The 22,086-nt window shown below is 41.1% G+C and overlaps 1 protein-coding gene across 3 annotated transcripts in view; it reads right to left on the bottom strand.

Moving 5' to 3' along the window:
• CELSR1 (cadherin EGF LAG seven-pass G-type receptor 1) overlaps window positions 1-22,086 on the bottom strand; it is a 188,620-nt gene that overhangs the window by 33,462 nt on the left and 133,072 nt on the right. For all 3 annotated transcript variants that reach the window (XM_048500064.1, XM_048500065.1, XM_048500066.1), the window contains exons 8-20: window positions 21,844-21,969; window positions 18,793-18,959; window positions 16,987-17,172; window positions 15,990-16,103; window positions 15,401-15,575; window positions 10,640-10,781; window positions 6,590-6,710; window positions 5,556-5,739; window positions 5,157-5,258; window positions 4,128-4,222; window positions 3,144-3,353; window positions 1,769-1,952; window positions 833-976 (exon numbers count right to left, since the gene is read on the bottom strand). In XM_048500064.1, coding sequence (XP_048356021.1) covers window positions 833-976; window positions 1,769-1,952; window positions 3,144-3,353; window positions 4,128-4,222; window positions 5,157-5,258; window positions 5,556-5,739; window positions 6,590-6,710; window positions 10,640-10,781; window positions 15,401-15,575; window positions 15,990-16,103; window positions 16,987-17,172; window positions 18,793-18,959; window positions 21,844-21,969 — 1,950 coding nt within the window. The remainder of the gene's footprint in view (window positions 1-832; window positions 977-1,768; window positions 1,953-3,143; window positions 3,354-4,127; window positions 4,223-5,156; window positions 5,259-5,555; window positions 5,740-6,589; window positions 6,711-10,639; window positions 10,782-15,400; window positions 15,576-15,989; window positions 16,104-16,986; window positions 17,173-18,792; window positions 18,960-21,843; window positions 21,970-22,086) is intronic.

Raw genomic sequence — 22,086 nt, 5'->3', positions numbered from 1 at the left:
GTGGTCTGGTGGATCTTGTTCCTAATATTTCGCCTGCATCTGTGGCTGGCATCTTCAGAGGTGTATCACAGAGAAAAGTCTGTTTCTCACCGTGTCTAGTGAGAAGGGAAAGTTTAGTGTGGTATATTGTCCATGTCCCAAGGTGGGGAACCAATCATTAAGTGTTTGGGTGGAACTTGCTATGCAAAGGTGTGGTTGAGTGCATTGTATTGCGAGTGGGGTTATCAGTCCATTTTTTAAGCACTGGGAGCCAAGCTTTGCTAATTTTCAGAGTCTCTTCTTCCTTATTGAAGTTGTCTTGGTGTTTGTGAATTTCAACGGCTTCCCTGTGCAGTCTGACATAGTAACCTTCTGAATTGTTCAGAATTTCAGTGTTCTCAAATAAAATATTATGTCCAGTCTTGTTTAACACATGTTCTGCAACTGCAGATTTTTCAGGATGGTTAAGCCGACAGTGTCTTTCATGCTCCTTAATACGAGTCTGAGTGCTGTGTTTTGTGGTTCCTGTGTAGACCTTTCCACAGCTGCAGGGTATGCGATAGACTCCTGCAGAAGTGAGGGGGGTCTCTCTTGTCCTTTGCTGAGAGTAGCATCGGCTGTATTTTCCTGGTAGGTCTGAAGATGGTTTATAGGTAATGCTTTTCCATCAGTTTCGGTATTTGATCTGTGATTCCCTTGATGTATGGTAGAAATATTTTTCCAATTGATTTAAAGCTGTTTATCAATTCTTATGCTTTTCTACTCACTCTCAAGAGCTTACATTATCTCTTTTGTATTTAATTCTGAGAACTGTTATTAGAAGTTTCCAAAAGTACAAAGAATAGCATTCTACCTTTTCTATCGGAAGCTCTGAACAAAGTATCAGGAAACAAAACGGATGACTCCAGATCTCTGGGATAATCTGCTTTAATCGCATCAAACCGTGGCACTTTAGCTCCCGTAAAATTAGATTTTTCAAAGATGTCAACAGCAATAACTAGAACAAAAAAGAGTTTACCATAAGAGGCGTTAGGAGTTCATTGCTGCCAGATAGAATCCAAACCAATGAGGCTGCTTATTAGATATTTATATTACATGGTTATTGAAAAGAAATGAAGATTTAAGGCTAGATGGTATTAAGAGCATATATTTCAGCAACAAAAGTATGGGCCATACTTGTGCCTATCTAGATGCATACTACAGGGAGCCCCTTCTGAAAATACAACTGCTACAACTGCACTTTCAGATTTGGGCCTGGCTGGTGACTTCATAGATCTGGTAAGCAACATCAGACAGAAGCCATGTCTGTTGCTTCTGCCTCATTGTTGGCCCCAATGATGCTGCCAGTGACTTAGTGGCTTGCACTGGTTACTTGGGAAATGAACTGGCCCTACATATTGAGCAAAATGGTTGGCATGGGGCTGTTTGGCACGTGTGCCAGCAGTTGCATATCACTGGAACAGGCAGCCAGCCTTGCCATTTCCAGCCCCTTTGCTCAGATCAAATATTACCTAGTAGAAGAACCCACAGTTTGAATCCACTGGACTGTTTCCGAAGATGGAAGCATTTTCCCCAGAACTGTACAACGTTATTGCCTTTTCCCCTTGCTACAACCATAAATAGTCCCTGAAATGCTGCTCCTGAGGGTGATGGGGCATCTTATGCTGCAGCAGATGGGGGAAGAGAGAAAGTCATACTGTCTGTGGAAATGCTCCAGTGGATCCAAGCCTGGAATTGTGACATATCATGTATTCACACTTGCTAGAAAAAAAATGACAAGGCAACTTACTCATGTTTGCGGTAACAGTAACAAAAGGATTCATGTAGGTGTTTCTCATGTTCTTTGCCACATTATGGAAATACTCCTCATAGTGTTTCAAAAGATGTGCTGTGCCCCCTTCTGTCCTCTGGATGTGTTCCCAATGCTCTTTAGTGCTTGGGTCCAGAAGGGAACTGCCAGCTTTTATGATATTCTGGCAAGGAAAGAAATACATATGCTACTCACAAAATAGGAAAGTTGTAACAGCTGTCAAAAGAAATGAAAAAAAATTGCCCACACCTCACTGTTGATGGCTTAAAAGAAAATGAAATTGTCCAGGTTAAGATCAGTGGGTGCTATTTTAAGCATTTCATCTAAGTTGAAATCAGAGATAAGCTGTGAAGTAAGTTAGGTTGAGAGTGTTTGATTGGCCCAAGGTCAGTGAGTTTCCATGGGCAGGACAGGTATTTGAATGTGGGTCTCCCCAATCATAGTCCAGGTCTTGGCAATTTAGGAGGATGAATTAAACCAGATCCTAGTGAACCTGAAGAATATCCTTAGAGCCAATTCACATGAAGTCCTTTAACTACCATAAGAAGTTTGGATCATACCTACACTGGGAATGTCATGCCTCCCAAGCATCTAGGGGCCCAATTCTGACAAAAATCATGGCACACATGGTTCACATCAGAATCAGGCCCTTGGACACCTGAAAGCCATGAAACTCCCAGCATAAGTGTGATCCTATTGGGAGCATGTGACCCCAATAATATAGCAATTACACTGGCTACTGATCAGCTACCAAACCCAATTCAAGTTGTTGTTTTTGTCCATTAAACTCCTACATAGCTTGATACCAGGGGATCTGAAGGACGGGCTCTTCCCATATGTGCCTACCTAGGAATTAAGATCACAAGGAGAGGCCCTCATGTCTGTCCTTCAAACCAAAGAAGCTTGTTTGGTGGGTACACAAGACAGAGAATTTTCAGCAATTATGGAACTTGCCTACTCCTCCCACTTTTTATCTTTAGGAGGCAGTTGAAGATGGTTTTATTTAGGACTGCATTTAGATAAGTTCACTGTATATAAAGTTCTATCAAGTTGTAGACAGTTTATGGCAACCCCTGTAAGATTTTAAAGGCAGGTGATTAAGCAGAGGTGTTTGTCATTGACTTCCTCTGCAAAATCTCCCTTGGTGATTCCACATCGAAGTACTGACCTTGCTTAGCTTCTGAGATCTGTGCTACACTGTACTATTCCACATCCACGCTAAGTTGACTAGCATATGTTTTAATGTATTTTATTTTATGTATTTCACCTGTTGTGGGAGAAAATACAGCACTATTCTTTCTAGAATTGGTCCCATGCCAGTGGTGCCGGCCATTTTTCCTCAGTCTCCTGTTACCTCATTGAACTCCACATCCCTTGTGGCAGCCAGGTCGAACCCCTGCTGCTGGCTCTCATACTGCAGCACCCGGATCATCATCTGGTAGGCAGTCCGAATGTCGTTCCCGTAGAAGGGATTTGTGTGGTTAGTAGCATTCTGAAGCACTCTAGCTATTTGCACAGACTTGTCACTATCCATGTTGGTTTCATTGCGGAGAAGTTTTTCATTCTAATACAAACAAAATAAAAAGTTTCCAACTTGAGAAATTAATGACCTTCCTTGTTTGTTAAAGGACTTACTGAAATGCTTTTCATATTGAAGGTCTATATAGTCAGCTGTGACTTGACACTACAAAAAATGTAGTACAGCAGAGGAAAAGATGTAGATTACATAGATTATATTTGTAGTGCATACATAATTTGAGGAGTGAGATGGCCACATTAGACCCTGTTTGGTCCAATGCCTTACAATGTGTGGTGCCTGCTGGTAGAAACTATGAACCAGTGATTCATGAACCAGTGATTCAGCTATTCATCTTTCTATCTATTGCACTTTATTATGCCCTTCCCCCACGGAGCTCACCACAAGATATATAATTCTCCGTTCCCCATTTTATCCTCTCAACAACCATTCTGAGAGTCAGTTAAGTAGAGAGTGTGCCACTGTCTTGAGGTCACTTATGGCAGAATGGAGATTCAAACTTGGCTCACTCTCAAATTCTAGTCTGACACTCAACACCTCACTAACTTATCTGCAACAACTGCAGTGGGCACGATCTGTAATGAAATGTACTAGAAATGCACTGCTGTTAATCATTATAAATCCTGGTTTCTTCTTTGTAAGGCATGTTTAATGCTATATATAGAAACATAGTGAACAGTCCTTACTTGCTGGGCATAGTAGAGGTCAACGATTCTCTGCAGTGTTAAGAACTGATGTTAAAGGGTCGCTATGGCACAATTCAAACCAGTCAGTAAAGGTTCCCTTTTCACCTGTTCTTACCATTATTTTAAGCTCCATGAAGCCAAAGGTGGTGCAGTTTAAAAGTTCAGGGGGGAGCCAGCCTTTCTCACTGTTACAGTGGCGAACAGCATTCCCTTCAAACAAAAATCAATCAGAAAAAAATGCAATTGATGTTTATCGTGTATACTGTGCTAGAAAGTTAGTTTTGTTTTCCCCAAAGAGGGAAAAATAATTCTAGTTTGCAAATTAACACTTCAATGTACTGAGAACATTCCAAGGCAGAATTGCTCATCTGTCTATTCTTTACTGCTTTAGTAACTTTACTTCACACATAATCCTCACTGGGGTAAAAACACTCAGATCTCCATTTCTACTTGTGCCTGACGAAGGGAGCTTTGACTCTCGAAAGTCTATACACTGAGAAGCTTTAAAGGTGTTTTAAGGTCTTTCAGGTGCTTCTGGACTTGAATCTAACTGTTCCGCAACATAGCTACTATTTAAAACATCTATATCACACTATATCACACTTAACAGTGTAATTCAAAACAAAGTTACATCCATCCAAGTCTGTGGACGCATGTAACTCTGCTTATCCTTGTAAAATCATGCAATAATGCCACAGATTCAAAGTAGGAGATTATTTTGGCTGGTAATTCACACAGGAGTTTAGGGCTCCTATCCTGTTCTACAACAGCTCATGACCTATTGCATTTTTTCGCATTTTGCTTTTCATGAGGTTGGATCCAATCAGTTTTTCTATTGTTGACAGAAAGAGGAGATGTTGCCCTTTGCCCAGTGAAAGAGCCATACTGGAGATCCTATGACCTTCAAGGCCAAAAGTTATGTGGGACAGGGAGCTAGGAAGAGGGAAATTAGGTTAGGTTGAATGAAAAATATGCCTGCATCGAACTCATAATTCTAAACAGGCTCTTATATATTCTTAATAAATGCATATAGAGTAAGCTTTCAGTTTGTGGTTCAGGTTCTTATTTTCAGACTCTGATAATACATTATCTCCAATAAGTAAAATCTCATTCCATGATAAGAAGTTTAAATTCTGCCACTTACCTGTTGATCCCTTGGGACATGGCACTGCAGCGGGTTGGCCAAATTTAGTTTGCGGCCACCAAATGCCAGCCTCAAATGCTTTGGGACATCCATTGTAAACCACTGTATGAGGAGGAAGAAAACAGAAAGGGTAATATCTCTCAGGTAAGATGAAAATTACCAACATCACTGTCTAGTGGGCAGAAACACTTTTGCTTTGTCGGGACAAGGATTGGTGCATTATAAAGCTAAAGGTGTCAAAATACTTCAGGACTTAGAAGAAACCAGGATGAAGTATTTCTGTGGCATCTGTCAAACAGTTTAAAGGAAATCAATGATAAAACAACATTTTCTTAGATATCATAATCCCTTCTAGATATTCTTAACTAGGTAAGCTCCTCTAACAACTAGCAAATGTACCTTCACAGCCATGAGCCGTCACTTCAGCAAAAGGATTATCACAGCGATTGCACTGACGCCCAATCACTCCTGGTTTACAGGGGCACTGCCCTGTTTCAAGGTCACACTTGCGAGTGTGGGAACCAGAAGGGAAGCAGTCACACGAGTAACACGTGTCACTGCTCTCTGGCCTGTAATAGTTTTTCTGGAAAACAAAGAGACAGTCATAAACATATCCAAATGAAGAACATGAGCAGTGCGTGGAACATATACCACTGGATGTTTTATATTGCAATGGTGTTCAGAACTGAAGACTTAGGGACAGTAATCTTTATTTTATTTATTTAATTTGTTAAAAACAGAAGCTGAAATTCAGATTGGCAAGGTGGATGGGGATAGTTCCGCTCCAGTATTACCTTGCCCTCTCGAAAGGGCTTCCCCGAAGTGCAGGAAGGCCCCCCCCCCAAAACAGAAACCAGCGGCAAGAATCCCCCATTAGAGATAACAGAGATCTGCCATGTTACGTATCTCTGAGGCCAGCTCTGCCAGCACTCAGGGACTGGGAGGGCAGTGGAAATCGACTAAGGTTGGCTCCACCCCCTGGTCCACCCCTAGTCATGCCAGCACAGCTTTCTGTGCCGGTGGGCCAAGGCACAAGCAGAGACTTCTGGGTTGAACACTGGGTTGTGGCATATACCTGCCAGGGCAAATCTCCTCTCTGCCAGTGCATTTGCCCCTTGCGCAAGTGGAGTGAGCACCCACACCGGTGCAGGGCTGTGCCAGATCCAGAGGTGGGCCACCTTCCCCCACTGGATTGGGCTGCCCAAAAAGCAAATGTACAGAATCACAGAGTAGCCCTGTTCTCAGAGTAAGAAAATTACATTTCCTTTCCAGGACTAATACATTTGAACTGCAAAGCATTATGCACACGCAGTTGTTACTGCCCCCCACCCATACAAGCAACCATCAATATCAAGAAATATGCCTGTCATTTGCCTTTCCACATGGAAATGACGACTGGAACAACATGATTTGTGATATGTCTTGTTCTTTACCTTACACTGGCACTCTCCATTGGTCTTATTGCAGTCAGGATCAAATCCCTTACTAGTCTCACAGTTGCATGGGCCACAAACAGGATTTCCCCACCAGCCTTTGGGACAAGGCAAATCGATTCTACAAAAGAATATAAATAATGTAGAGAACCAAGAGGCACCTCTCTTCTTTAAAAACACAGAAAAATGTTTTCGTTTCTGCTTCACTGAAACCATGGAAGCCCTACTCGTCCTGATGCAAATACCCAAATCTCGTTGAAACAGATGGAATTTAAAAAGCAGTGATGCTCGATGAGCTGTTCTCATGATCATATTTCATATCTTCCACTATGTTGTACTGCATTAGCAAAGATTTTAAATTATGGTGACATTTTATAAAATTCTGCGAAAAGATGAAAAAGGACTAATTATTTCCTCAGTAGTTGTTTTCTTTTTAAAAAGTCCAGTTGACAGATGGCTACATTCATATGTCACAAGAAACCCTTTTAAAACAAACTCCAGTTCCCAATACTAAAGCACGGTTTAAAATTCCAGCTTCTTGGAAGAAAAAAATAGGGTTACACTTATCTGAAACTATTGTTCATCCTTCCTCAGTCCTCCTTTCACCACTGTGGAAAAGACAGGCCCTTCAGGAAAGAATACCACAGAAATGAAAGGAGGGAGGAATGTGCTTGGGAATGCAACTAGACCCAAACTAGCGGAATAAAGAACTTTCAAAATCAATCTGAAGGTTCTGGATCCAAACACAAGAGATCAAGTCAACCTTATCCATTGTTCTGAACAAAGACAAAGGTTCTTAGTAAGAGATAAAGAGTTGAATGGTGAAGAGCCCAATGATTGCTGGATAAGGGGTGAAAGGCCCAATGGTAGCTGGAACAAAATTCAGATGGGGGATGCAAGGCCATTCTTTGAGTCAGAAGCCTGCGGATCTGCTGCCACAGGTGACAGAGGAAAGGCAGACAGCATTGACGATCCTGGCTGCAGCTCAGTATTGAGAGACTTTGTGGGAGTCAATATTGGGTAAAACATGCCCTGAGAGTCCTATCTGTGGCTAAAACATCAGCGCTGGAACTGGAAGGTATCGAACTATGGAGCTTGTTGTGGTCCCCTGTAAAACAGGGCAGATGAAGCTTAATGTTGATACAGAGGGCACAAATGGCACAGAAAGAGTATAGGACCTTTTCTCTGGATTCAAGACCTGCCTTGTAGGTCGATCTTTATCTGGTACTCCATGCGCCAGAGAAAAAGGCTTTAAGCATATATCTCATTTTTAGCTGACTTGTGACATAAGCTGTTGACAAACAATACAGGATTCAATATTATGGGACTCCCCCCAAAACATAAATAAAATTTTGTGGTTACTGTACTGAGCCATTTTCATGTCACACTCTGAACTCTTCTTGCAAAGTGTGATTCTGATAAGAAAAAATGTTCCTCAAAAACTTCGAGGTAAATACTTGGAAAGCGAAAGGAACAGTCCTACCTCCATGGTGGTGAAGGAAGGACTGAGGGAGGAGCACTGTCTCTGACTTCATCATGTGCTGTTTTAGGAGGAAACATTGGCACATGCTGGAAGAGAGGCTGAGTGCTCCTTGAAAAGAAGTAGAAAACTTTGGAAACTTCATCTTTGCAGCTGGCCTGCACATGTGCGCTCCCATGTGGGACTGCGCAGAAGTCACAAAGATGAACACCCTGTAACTCAGAAAGGCAGGGGACCAGTTTGATACAAACCATGAACCCTTAATGTGAGGAGGGAAGAAGGACACCAACAACATATCTTTATTTAAAATAGTTACAAATCTGCTTTTCTCCTGAGCATCTCACTACCCAAGACATATAATAGGCAGTTTTTTATGCACATCTCAGTTTAATTGGAGCTTTTTGTGACACCTGATTGCATCACCTGCATTAAATTAGAGGTTTTATCTATGTATTAGAAGTCAAAATACATTTGGTAAGCAGTTTGGATCCCATGGATAATTTCTACTGATGGAAGGGACATCCAATAGTGGAACAGATTCTTCTTGCTTTTCCTTTCCTCCAAATCCTCCCCTCATGCTGTTTGTGGGGGACAATGAAGCCCCCAGAAACTGAACAATGGGGGACTGACAAAAATCTCGCCTACTTCTGACAGCTGAAATTCTCGGCAGGTTCTTGTGCAAGTAGTTAAATCATACATTCTAATTGTGAAATCTGGTCCCAACTGCAGATATCTAAATCTGTGGATTGGGGCCACTTGGACACAAAGACACTTTTCTACAAACATGGGGGGTCTCCTCCCCCCCCCCCAGGCTTGAGGAAAAAACTGAAACCTTTTAAAATGGATTGGGGAGTCTAAATCTCCCACAAAGAAGGAGCATTGCCTGTGCATGTGTAACAATGCTTCTCTGTTTACTAACAGTCAAAGGTGGGCAGGGAAGGAACAGCACAAATTGCTGCTACTTTGGGACCCTTTGAGCCAACAGGGAAGCAATGGAGGCAGGGGATGAGCTACTTTCTCTTGGGAACCTTTTGCATGTCCACTGCTGAGGCAGAATCAAGGCTATCCCTCCCCAAAGCCAGTACTACCGGGCAACAGGAAGCCTCACCCACTATCATTGCCACTAGCATAGCTCCTGTAGGCTCTGCCTGGTGCAGAGCAAATGGCCAATGAAGATAAAGAAGCAGAAGCCACTGCCAGCAAGTTAAGAAGCTAGACATGCAACCAGTCAATTAGGAGCAGTGCCTCTCTCTCTCTCTCTCCCCACAGATAAGGAAGTAGCCAACTGAACAGGGATCCCATAAGAACTGACTCTCCTCAAACCCATACCACCTAATATGCAATGCTTCTGGCCTGAAGGACTCTTCTTTTATCTCACTATTGAATATAAGTGCTATTATGAGAGAGGATCATATTAAAAGATTCAGCAACTATCGCCTCCCTCTCTCTCTCTTTCTCTCTCTCTCTCTCTCTCTCTCTCTCTCTCTCTCAAAGGCTAGAAATATTTCCAGCTCCCTCCATCTACTAAGGATCTTATTTTTTTCCTAGGACTGCCAGTGTAAGAACACACACGCACATACGCACACGCACACAAGAGTTCCTAAAGCTACTATCACTTGCTTCTACCAACTCTTCATATTGAAAAAGAATCAAGTTTGGTCAGAATGGCACCCATTTTTCAGCAGGGCAAAATAGCATTGGCAGGGAAGGAGGAAGTGGGGACGACCATGTGTTAGAGAGGAAGGAGGTAGAGAAGAAATTAAACAGGGGAGTTTCCCTGTGATTTTCTCATGGCAGCTTGAATGATAAACCAACTCTGCTCATCTCGTCTTGAAAACTCTAGGGTCCTTTCTGCACAGACTAATTAAACAGGGATAAATCCAGTCAAAAACACGAGTTGGGGGGAAACTTCGCAGGGATTCCGATCCTAAAGCGGATACGCTCCATGTCCCCCGCCCCCCAGGGTTTTCAACAATTGCGCTATGTGTGATTTTTTTGTTTTAATGTGGCTGACAGCCACGGCCGAGCAAACTGAGAATTGCACATAATGCTATTCTCAAAAACCCCTTCCCAGCTCCCATCTGTGGAGCCATGCAGGGGTAAAGAGCTGTATCATGGTCTGAGGGGGTCAGCGATGCACAAAGGCAGGCCGGGGGGTGGGGAGTGCCTTCGTGTGAAGGCGTGGGCCCTGACAGGACAGCCAGCCCTGCAAAGGGGCCGGGGCAAGGGCAGGTTCATATAACCCGCCTTTCCCCCACTTTTATTGGCCCGTGTGGAAAGGGCCTATGAGGGATCACCCTAAGTTGGTTCTTATATAACATTTTTATATGTTATATATTTTATATGCTATATATGTTATATATTTTTATTATATAACATTCTTTTTATTAGAACTGTTAATAATTATGAATAAACAAGAACTACCAATTTTTAAATTACCATCTGTGTACACATTAAAAAGGAAAGAAAATTCAAGTTCAGGACTGGGCTACACTTTCTAAGGCAGATTTTTATGTTACATAGCTTCATGCCAGCAAAAGGGAACAGGAGAATCAACAAGATTTACTTACTTGCTTTCACAGTATTGGCCATAATAGTTTTGCCCACATTCGCAGGTGTATCCATGAGAAGAGCTTGGTTTATGAACACAAGTGGAGACATGCTCACAGGGGTTCAGGCTGCACACATCAACGCAATCTGTCCCAAAGTACCCTGGGGAGACAAGGTTATAGACGTCTAACAGCCACTGTATAATTTGTGATTTGCGTATCTCAGGAAGCCAATCTATTTTAAGTGTATACATTAATTATACCTCTGAAGATATCAGTAAATTCTGCTTGCCCTTGCAAGACGTCTACAAATGTTACTTTTGAAGGTGCTGAAAGGCTGTATTTTTTCAATACTTCAGGCCTCACTTATTTTATTTTATACTTAAGACAAAACTAGTTATTTTCTTCGCTTGTTTAGAAAATGGTTGAACAATATGCCCCCCCCCCCCCCCGGCAATACCTCTAATAGTTCAAAACAGAGGAAACAATTCAAAGCGTGATTAATCTGATCTGGCAGAAAACAAAAAAACGTAACTGGATAGAAACTGAACCATGTGTGTATATATCTCAACAAAAATCCAGAACACACTCCAATGGAAAATTATACAACCAATAATTCAATATACATCCAAAAGACAATGAACAGTAAAAAATGAATAAAAAGACAAAACACAAAAAGAAGGAAAACAACAACAACAAGGACAGAAAGTTGCTTCTTGATAAGGAAACCATCAAATTTCACATTTTCTCATTATAACCCAGACTTTCAACTGATATCATCAGACAATACATCTTTAGGAGATAAAATTTTAAAGAAATTGAATTCCCTTTATTTCAGTCAAAAGGGGAATTCTGTGATTATTTTCTGACTTATGCAAATTATTCACTGTCCTCTCCAAAATTCAGTTGTGATTGATTTTGAGAAACCTCAGCATTCTGCCAGCTAAAATATTTTTAGATGTAAATGAGTTGTACAAATCTGGTTTTTTTAAATTATTTTACTTGGGAATTTGCTGATTCTACTGATAGATGTAATCTTTTTCCCTTGCTGAAAAAGTTTTGTATGCAAAGTCTATGTTCTCATTTATTGGTGAGGAAGCCAGTGACTGGTATTGCTCTTCAAGATATAAATGTCCAAAAATATATAATTATACTTTTATAGCCCAATCCGGGGGAGGGGGATTCCGTTCAGGAGCTGGGGTACCCCTGCGTCGGTGGAAATGCCTTTTACACAGGAGCAGGGGCAATTTACCCAGGTGACCGGGTGCTGCACGGCTCTGCGGTGCCTGATCCAGAAGCTGGCTCTGTTGCCCAGGCCCGCTGGTGTAATATGTTGCACTGGCATTTCCGGGGGCCAGCTGGGGGGGGATCTTAGTCAGTCTCCAGAACCTCATTGGTCCCCTTGTGCTGCCAGAGCTGCCAGCAGAGGTATCTCCATTCTCAAGCTATGAGGGGATTTCACCTTCTTTCTTTCTTTCTTTCTTCTTCTTTCTTCTTTCTTCTTTCTTTCTGTCTTCTTTCTTCTTCTTTCTTCTTCTTTTTTCTTTCTTCTTCTTTCTTCTCCTCCTTCTCCTCTTTCTCCTCCTCCTCCCCTCCCCCTCTTCCTCCTCCTCCTCCTCCTCCTCCTCCTCCTTCTTCTTCTTCTTCTCCTTCTCCTCCTCCTCCTCCTCCTCCTCCTCCTCCTCCTCCTCCTCCTCCTCCTCCTCCTCCTCTTTTTAGGGCTTTCCTCACAATGGAAAGTTCTCTGGAGGGGGTGGGGCAGCCCCACCCACCATCTCAGTCAGGATTGGGCTGTTAGTATCATCAATTAATTAATAGTTATGACAAATGTGAAACCAACCACCAGCACTCTTGCTTATGTGAACAGTATAATTATCCACCACTAATGGGATAAGAATTCCTTTCAGCATCAGTCTAGCTTTTCAGAATTTCTTCTGAATTCAGATGTCTGATATATTTGTTTTCTTTTCTTTTTCTCCATTAGATCTTCACTATCCCAACATTCTGTGATTTTGTCAGAAGAGCAATTACAGTAGCATTTGAAAATAAGAGAGAACTGTTGGATACCATTTTAGATGCTAGCTTTTCCTGCACGATTTATTTAAAATGTATCCTGTCACCAAATGCTAGGTTTCTTTTTTTAATATTCCAGAATACCCCCCCCCCCTTTTTTTTTTATTCTGGAAACATTTCTACTTCACTTTTCTCTGTTTACATGAACAATTTTATCACAATGTTTTTCCTGAACTGTTTCCAAGTCAGCTTCCCTTGAACATGCAATCATATTGATTCATAGTTTATTTTTCTGCACCACTGAACACCCATCCCCTATCCACACCCCTGTGTAGTTGCTGAACCTTCCCCTCAGTCATTTTCTCTTTTTCTTGCTTGGCCATTTCCCCACATAACCTCCCTCCAGCCATTTCCCCCACTGCATTTTTTAAAAAATTTGGGGTCACATTAATTGTAGTGCATTAGTGCAAATGAACGAGTGAGTACTACTTTAACTTTCCTGTTGCTGCGGGAAAAGGCTACAGATTCCTGAAGTGCCGCTGGTCCTTCCCTAGAATTATTTTTATTTTTGTGGTTTGGGTTTAATAGTCATGGAAATTTTCAAACCCCACCCCTCAAAAGCAAATTCCTCATATTGGCTTTCTTTCTTTTTTTAATTTTCAGGTCTATTAGACCTGAACCCCCAAAACTTCCTGCTGCCTTTGAGCTCCACATGGAGGTGGGGGACAGTGGTGCTGGTGGCTGGTCTGAAGTGGTTCAAATCATGCTGGGTTTTTTTTGGTATGATTCAGGATCCGTTTTTGGAGTTCCTTTTAACTGCCACATTTTTGAGGGAGTATTTGGCCCTTTCCCCACTTACCAAGCTTATGCTGCGCCAGCTACCTCTTTCGTTGGCTTAAGGAGTCACTTCTGGCGCTGGGTTCGTGTTCCCCCACTTCGCCCCCCCTGTCATCAAAGCAGTGCCGCTTTTCAGCGCCAGAAATGACGCGCGCTGAGGGGATGCGAGAGCGGCGGAATCGGGGCGGCTGCGTTGTCGCCGCCCGGACTCGTGGGGAGCGCCGCTGGACCCCGCGCTATTTGGGGAGAGTAGCGCGCAGCAAACAGTAAGTGGGGAAAGGGCCTTTGAGGGTGTGTGTGTTTCTGTTCAGCTTTTGCTAAATGCCTACACTTATCTGGAATCCATCTCAATGCAGTTTGACTTTAACCTCATATAAAAATGCCCAAGCCATCACAGCAGTGTGAATGGAACCTAAGCCAAATATGTTGCAAATTCACAAAAACTTTCATATGTTGTACACTGAAGGGCTATACCATGATATGCACTCTGGTATTTCCCCTGCTCTGCACACTTTTGTTTTCTTGAACAAACAAAATAAATTTATTTGAGCTGCTTTCTTTTTCAAATGTGTGGTAGTTTGATAGTTTGATGATGCATATGTGCAAATGAAAGCGGATGATGAACAGACTGGGCTTCTGGGATTTGTGGGTGGGTGCAGATGTGCACAATGGAGGATTGTGCCTTGATTTGCGGTGTCCATTTTGAATGCAAACATTTCCAAATGTAAAGAGATGGAAGAGAGATGGGAACAAGACATCTTTTCCTGAACATGTTTCTGAGGGAGGAAACTTCGAACTCAGGGCTTTGAAATTTCTCAATGTTCTTCCAATGCAGAGATTCTCAAATGTGTATTGGCTCTCGGTTGAGTTCCGAATCATTTTCAAGGTGCTGGTGTTAACCTTTAAGGCCTTATGCAGTCTGGGACCCTTGTACCTTCGGGACCAACTTACCCCACATGTCCTGGTTCGACCTCTGCGTTCGGCGGAGGCCAACTTGCTGGTGGTCCCCAGCCCCTCAGTGATGCAGTTGGCCTCCACTTGGGCCAGGGCCTTTACAGCTCTGGCCCCTGCCTGGTGGAACACTCCTCCTCCAGCTGTCTGGGCCCTGCGAAATCTTGGTGAGTTCCACAGGGCCTGTAAGACCAAGTTGTTCCACCGGGCTTTCGGAGAAGCCGGCCACTGATGTGGCACCCCCCTTTGGAGGCCCCCCCTTGATGGTCCCCATAACATCTGTGGGACCTACCGCTCACAACTTGGGAGAGTTTAGTTGTTGGACACCATATATTATATTATATCATATATTGTTTATTGGGACGTTGTATATTTTAATAGGGCTTCTAGCTGTTTTAACCTTAATAGAGCCATACATATGTGAATTTATTTTTGTAAATTGTTTATGTTTTTAGATTGTGCTCTACTTATATATTTAAAATGTTGTGCACCGCCCAGAGCCCTTTGTGGGTGGACGGTATATAAAACTTAACAACAACAACAACAATAACAATCTGCTTGGCTGGAAGTCCAAGTCAGAGAATCTTGGGAAACAAGGAAGACAGGATTTCCAAAAGAGAAGAACAGACAGTAACTAATCAGTGGACTGTACTGAGATTAAGTGTTTTATTGCATCAATGCTACAGCGCGTGCACAACCCCATAAAGGTTGAAGGGAAAGCACATTTAAAGCAATCATCCACAACATCATGAATGATGTTCTACCCCCATCTCTTCCAGTTTAAAAAAGTTGAAGCTGCTTAAAGTAAACAGGAAACAATGTTGTGAAGGGAGCCGGGCAGAGAAAAATAGTTTTACATTATTATGGGCAGGAATTTTGTATAACAGTTCCCAAATCCTGTAAATACTGCTCCAAATCAGAGAATTTTTAAATTCACAGGTACCTCATTATTATGACTCGTTTGCTTATAGCCATGATTACCTGGATCACAAACACACGAATAGCTGTCCCAATCGTCACTACAAAAGCTGTGCTGGGGGCAAGGGTTAGAATCACAGGGATTGTCCAGTTCACAGCCTTCCTTAACATTAATGTTGCCAGCTTGATGCATGTTCAACGTAGCTACGTTTGTAGATGTCTCCCCCATCCTCACTCCCTGAAAAGGAAAAGATAGAAACATTGAGACTATTCTTTGTGTTCCAAGTTAAGATATGGTGGTACAACTGCAGCTCAGTATTCACACCAAAAAAAGGAGTCTGTTAATGACAGCTCATAAACTGGAAGCCAGACTTTTAAGAACCTAGCTGTAAAATCGGCAAATAACTGGATACAATCCAGACAAAGTTAGTTTAATTGAAATCAGTGACACACAGAGAGACATGATGAAAATTAATCTTCATTAATTTAGGTGAAATTGTAATAATTACTTTCAGTACTTTCAGTTATTACAAAACAGAATTTAAGAGAAGCAGAAAGCAAAACGTCTTTTGCCTCCCTCCCCTCCAGTCAGGCTGTTGAAAAAAGAGGAACATCTCAGACATGTAAGTGATTACTCATTTTCAGTTTTCACCTGAAGGCATCCATAGAAACCATGCTGCACTGAGACTCTATCTTCAGAGAGTCCTCCCACAACAATACTTCTAATTTTCAGTCCTGGCAACTGATTTCCAATCTGTACAGTACTCTGAAAAGAAGAACAGATAAAAGGGGGTTGCTGTTTTCCTATACCTTCTCAATTACATACTGTACCTGACTAACACAGAAAGATATAATTGTTAACAAATCTAAAATGGCTATGCAATGAGAAATTGTATTTCTAAGTGTTTCCAGAATTCAAAATGCTCTGTTTTTCAATTCAATCCAATTACTTTTATAAAATTATTTAAACTCAGGGCTTTTTCTCCCTTCATGGCCCCTTCCGCACATGCAGAATAATGCACTTTTAATCCACTTCCACTATTGTTTGCAAGTGGATTTTGCTCTTCCACACAGTAAAATCCAGCTGCAAAGTGGATTGAAAGTGCATTGAAAGGGCGTTATTCTGCATGTGCGGAAGGGGCCCATGAGTGATATTTTCAGTCACACAAAGATAGCCATCATGCAGAACTATGGTTTATTAGGGTAATGAAATATAAAATGGATTCTAGAACCATGGCAATAGTATAGTCAACTGTAAACTACTGGAAAAAAAGGATTTCTTATCCACTGGAAATATGGACTTGGATCCCACTTCTATTTCCTCAGGTGGCATGGAGGGTGCCCCCCCCCCCCGCTATTCCTTATAGGTCCCCTATCCCCAGGATAAGCATTTAGGAAGTGTTTCAGGCTATCACAGGAGGGAAATACTGGCAAAAACTGTCCTCCTCCCTTGAGCCCACAAAAATCTAGGAGGAATCAACGCACTTCATTAATCTTCTTGAAGAGAGCAAACTAGAAATAAGCATGCAAAGAATTTAGCATTGGTTTGGTCCACAGTTGTGCCACCATGTGGTGTTATTCATTGCCGCCCTTACTGGACTCATTGATATGCCTTCAGTAAAGGCATATGATTATGGATGTGGTCACACCTGGTACATCCCATAGTCCAATGACACAACAGCCAGGTACTTAATGTCTTTCCCATCTTTTGTACTCTTCAGCTCTACTAACAAGTGATGCCATTCTCCATCACTGATTCGGGATTGAGTCATCTTTAAACTTGCCACCTGATTCAGTCCATCGTAAACGTCAAACACCACGTAGTTGTTCAGTATCTGTTGAAGGTAAACACAATCTTTGTTCACTACAGAAAATAAGTTTATAACTGAATATATGGTCTATTGTATGGAAATAATTTCCCATCATGAGAAATTCTGGTGTCTATTTTTCCTTGTATAAAGAGGCCTGATTGACTGTAAGATTGTCATCTCAGCTGTTTTCATCTGAGAACATGCTCTTCTTGGGGGAAAAAAAATCTTAGTACTTGTGATGAATAATGCAATTCTGAGTTGTGACCTATAGGACAGGAACCCTAATTCCCACACATGTCTGGAGGGAACAAGAGAAATACATAGTTAGGATGTTATTTTGTTTTTATTTGGATAAACAGAATGGATTGGGTTGAACTCTGTTCTTAAGATACCTGACAATTTCTTCTTAGTTATCTAGAAAGCACTACAGATTAGACTGGAAATGAAATTTGTCTCATTTTAAACGGTAAAAATGAACCAGCACCAGTTTGATTATGACAAGCAACCAATAGCAGTTTGAATCTCCACATCTCTATTTAACAAAACAGACTAATGCATATTTTCATAGCTTCATCTGTGAGCAACCAGCAGTGAAAGTTTCAAGCTTCCATTTTGTTTACACCAAAAAAATGTGGCCCAACTACAGGAAGTGTTTCAGGCTATCCTGATAGAGCAAGTGTCATATGTGAGTAAATAACCTGAATTTGGAATAATGCTAACCCAAAATTGGTGCTGACCAATCTGAGAAAGAATTTTCAATGTACCCCATCCCTCTTAAATAGCCCTTCTATAATAGAACACCATTAGCTCTTTGTGGAGATGCAGTTCTTCACCAGCCTATTTATTCCATATATTCTGGACATGTTTTAGAATCCAGCTTTTTGGCATAAGATCGTTCAGTTAATGAAACGGTGTGGTGAACTAATCCTATCCTTCTCAAACTGATTGTATTAGGTTATTTAAGAGAATCTGTTACTGATTTAGACGTAGAGAATAATGGATTTATTTTCTGCTGCTAAAATAATAACTGCTATGGGCTGCAAAAATTAGAACCCTCAAATGAGCAATTGGTTTAATTGTATCTGGAAAACTAATTTATTAACAAAACTATTGTACTATTATTAAGCATAGATAATTATGTTCTGTTATATGTTTTTGTTGAACACTGGAGTATTTTTTATTATGTTCTGGAATGAAAAAAATAAGAGATGGTATGTATCTGTATGCCCTTGAAATGTTGCAATTAAAATTTGATATCTTTAATAATTGTCTTCATAAATTAGCGTTGTTAGCACTGATTTTATGCAGCTTGAGCATTAAATTCTAACACAGATGCTTTTAATTGAATTCACCTCAATAGCAAACACTACAATTGGATAAACCACAGCCAAAGCGTATCCTATATAGTAATTTGATCAATGTTTCTCTTTACAGACCCTTCCCCCTCCCAATTTATCCAGATTATAGAAATATTATGTATAAGTTATTAAAATTAATACATTTAAACTATTTTAAACATCAGAATATTGTGTTATCACACAAAGTCTTTGACTGAGTGCTCAAAATCTATTATTGTTTCATGCCAAATATTTAAATTTAGGGTTATCATCTGTTACTTAAGGAAATTTTCTGGTTGTGACATACCTGAATTATGATCTTGGATGATGTTCCTGCCTTTGCTTGCATCAATATGCCATTAACTTTCTGTGTTCTAAACATGAGGCCAATGTACCATGGCACAGAAATAGTGATATCAAGATCATGCCAGAAGACAATGCTGTCCCCTGTGAAACGCTGGGGGAAAGGCATCACTGAAATAAAAATAGGGGTGGTCTTTAACAAAAAAACCTTTTAAATTTAAAAAGTTCTTTTTTGAGTCATTTTTGGTTAAGCTGACAAAGACCCTTTCCGCATAAACTTTTGAAAATGTTTTGAGGTAGGAAATAAAATGTTTCCTCCATGGAGTTCCACATGGTTTTTACCCCCAAACATTTTATTTGCAGCCTCAAAATGTTTTAATTGCCTGCAGTTCTACTCAGTTCTTGCAATCATAGACCATACAAGTCAGAATAGAGCCCTATCTTCTACTAAAATGCATTGAACATCTCTGGGATATGACTAGCAAGGAAGAGGTGCCATTGTAGTAGCATAGACTGAGACTAAAAACCCTGGCAGTGAAAGTCAGCAAGGTAAAACCCACCAGTGGCTCTCAAAATTCACCCGGATGAGTCACTAACAGCACTATCTTAAGCAAGTTTACACCCTTCTTAGTTCACTGAAATTAATAGACTCAGAATGATGTAACTCTGCTTAGGATGGAACTGCATGATTCCAGCACAATGTGCTAGAGAACTCTGAGGCAAAAATGATTTGAAATAATAGAAAAAGCGGGGGGGATGGGTCATCCTCATATTCAGAGCTAGTTAACAAGCATGTTGGCTGCAGCTGCTGGTGAGAAAGGCTAATAATTCCTCATGGAACATTATAAAAAGTAGTATAAGAAGTGAAAATATTGGGTTGGATTCAAATCACTACCAACAAAGCAAACTTGGAAGGCAGGGATTTCCACACTTCTTCTGTAGCTCCTGGAAATTGTGCTCCCAGGGGCCAAGCACCATCAAGAACAGTTAAATGAGGGGGGGGGGCAAAATTGGAGCCTCTGGAAAAAGGGAACAAATGGCAAAAATTTTCCCCCCTCCTATCTTGAACAAAAGTGAAATTCTGTTCCCATCCACTGAGTTTAAGATTTTCCAAGCAACATATTATGCTCAGTTTTTTGGCCAATGAAGGCATATCCTCCACAAATCACCAGGTATTTCGACCTATCTAAAGATTGATAAACCATGTTTTTCCTTCCTTCCTTCCTTCCTTCCTTCCTTCCTTCCTTCCTTCCTTCCTTCCTTCCTTCCTTCCTTCCTTCCTTCCTCCCTCCCTCCCTCCCTCCCTCCCTCCCCTTCCTTCCTTCCTTCCTTCCTTCCTCCCTCCTTCCTTCCTTCCTTCCTTCCTTCCTTCCTTCCTTCCTTCCTTCCTTCCTTCCTTCCTTCCTTCCTTCCTTCCTTCCTTCCTTCCTTCCTTGTGGGCTGCTGAAATAAAGGCTTTATAAGGGATCTGGTAGATCCATATAAATGAAGGTTTGCCCTTTTCAAATGTGACATTAGATCCAGTAGTTCCCACTACTTTGGCTTTCGGTTCCCTTTTGCTATAATTGCTATGCATTCTGTTACTGACATTACTTGCTTCCCTGTAATGCAACATTCCACCTCAAAGATACGTTATGGGAAATAAGCAGTTGATTTGTGTCTCCTTACAATAAAACATCCCAACTGTGGGTTTTTTAAGTGATTTTTTTTTGGCAAGAAAAGGAGTTACATTATACAAGAATATAGAAGTATGTGCCTGCCCCAAATGAATTTATAGGAAAGGAACCAAAATAACCAGCTGCTTTACACGAATCAAAAAAGGTTCTTACTCAAATCAAGTCTACATATTAACATGCTGTTAAAAGTTATTTTCCAGGTTAGTTTAAGCAGGACAGTATTGAAATCCTAGAAGATTGGGCATTAACCAATATGAACCAACATATAGAACATAGAATATGCCAGCATTCAGAACCACTGGAGTTCTACAGAAGGTCACATCTTGTTTTATCGTTCTAGTTTTCTATCTTTAAGAACTAACCTACTTCTACCGGTACTAGACAGGAAACCCTGTAGTTCGGATTGGCAAAAAATTGTTGATGTGCTAAATAATAATAACTATAACGTAAATGAAAAAAAGCCAAATTCCCATCATATGTAATTAAGATGAATACTCCTCTTGGAGCTGAGGATGAGTCTGAGCATTACTATTGTTTGTCTTGTTGTTTCCTGAGCTATAACTGAGTGTTGTAACTTTGTAATTAATGCATCATAAAGATTGGCTGATTGAATGACTGATTATAACTGTTGTTTTATTTATATAGTAAGCCACCTTGAGAGCCGCAAGGTAGAAAAGCTTTAAATAAATTAGATTCCTGTGCCACATAAGCTATAATGTCTAGATTCAACACTATTTCTTCTCTTGTAGTAATTGGAATTAGGTCATTTTCAAGTGGAATTCTCTAGTTCATGGTTCCCCAGCATGGTGCCAGTTGACCAACTTTCCTAGCACACACTAAATCTTTTTTGAAAATGAGAAGGGCCAAATAAGGCTTCTGCCCCGCAGGGCTTCTCAAATGGTGCTTTGTCAGCAGCTGCCACCACAGCAAAAGGATATATGCAGAAAAATATTGTACAAGAATATGTCAATTAAAAAGAGACAATGCCTGAAATGTTGAAGATATACTATTAATGGTAGGCATAACCTCGCTTCCTGACATTCTGTGGTTGGTTCTGCCTTCTGCAGCAGGCGCTTGGTGGTTGCAAGCACTACCGTATGTCAGAATTACAAAGGTTCAAAAAGGCTGGGTATCCTTGCTCAAGCTAAAATTCACTTTCTGTGATGGAAGTAATTACTCTGTCACAGCTATTCGAATATCATGATTGTTTTTTAAAAATCACTTTATGGTCGCAAGTGAGCTGTAAAAAAAGGCGTTATAAAGCAGCTGGCAGGGTGAAATGCAAGGCAGGTGTATCACATGTAGCTGAAGGGCTGCCCTGTAACAATTTCAGGCGACTCAAATATTATGGGATGTGGATCAAGGATGAAAAGGCTTACCTTGCTCACAGTTTTTCCCACCATACCGCAAGGGACAGTCGCAAGAGTAGGTATTCCATTTGTTCACACAGATGCCTCCGTTCTGACACCAGTTGGTGGTGCAGTATTTCTTTTGAGCAGCACAGCCTGGAACATCACCAAAAACTATTTAGCCTTAAATTCTGCACTTTTATGCATATGGCAGCTCCTCCTATGCCAACTGCAGCTAATTTCACTGTTCAACTTCGGAAAGATTACACCTCT

This window comes from Sphaerodactylus townsendi, linkage group LG06, assembly GCF_021028975.2.
Source record: "Sphaerodactylus townsendi isolate TG3544 linkage group LG06, MPM_Stown_v2.3, whole genome shotgun sequence".
NCBI classification, from domain to species: domain Eukaryota; kingdom Metazoa; phylum Chordata; class Lepidosauria; order Squamata; family Sphaerodactylidae; genus Sphaerodactylus; species Sphaerodactylus townsendi.
This window is presented reverse-complemented; position numbering and strand designations above follow the sequence as displayed.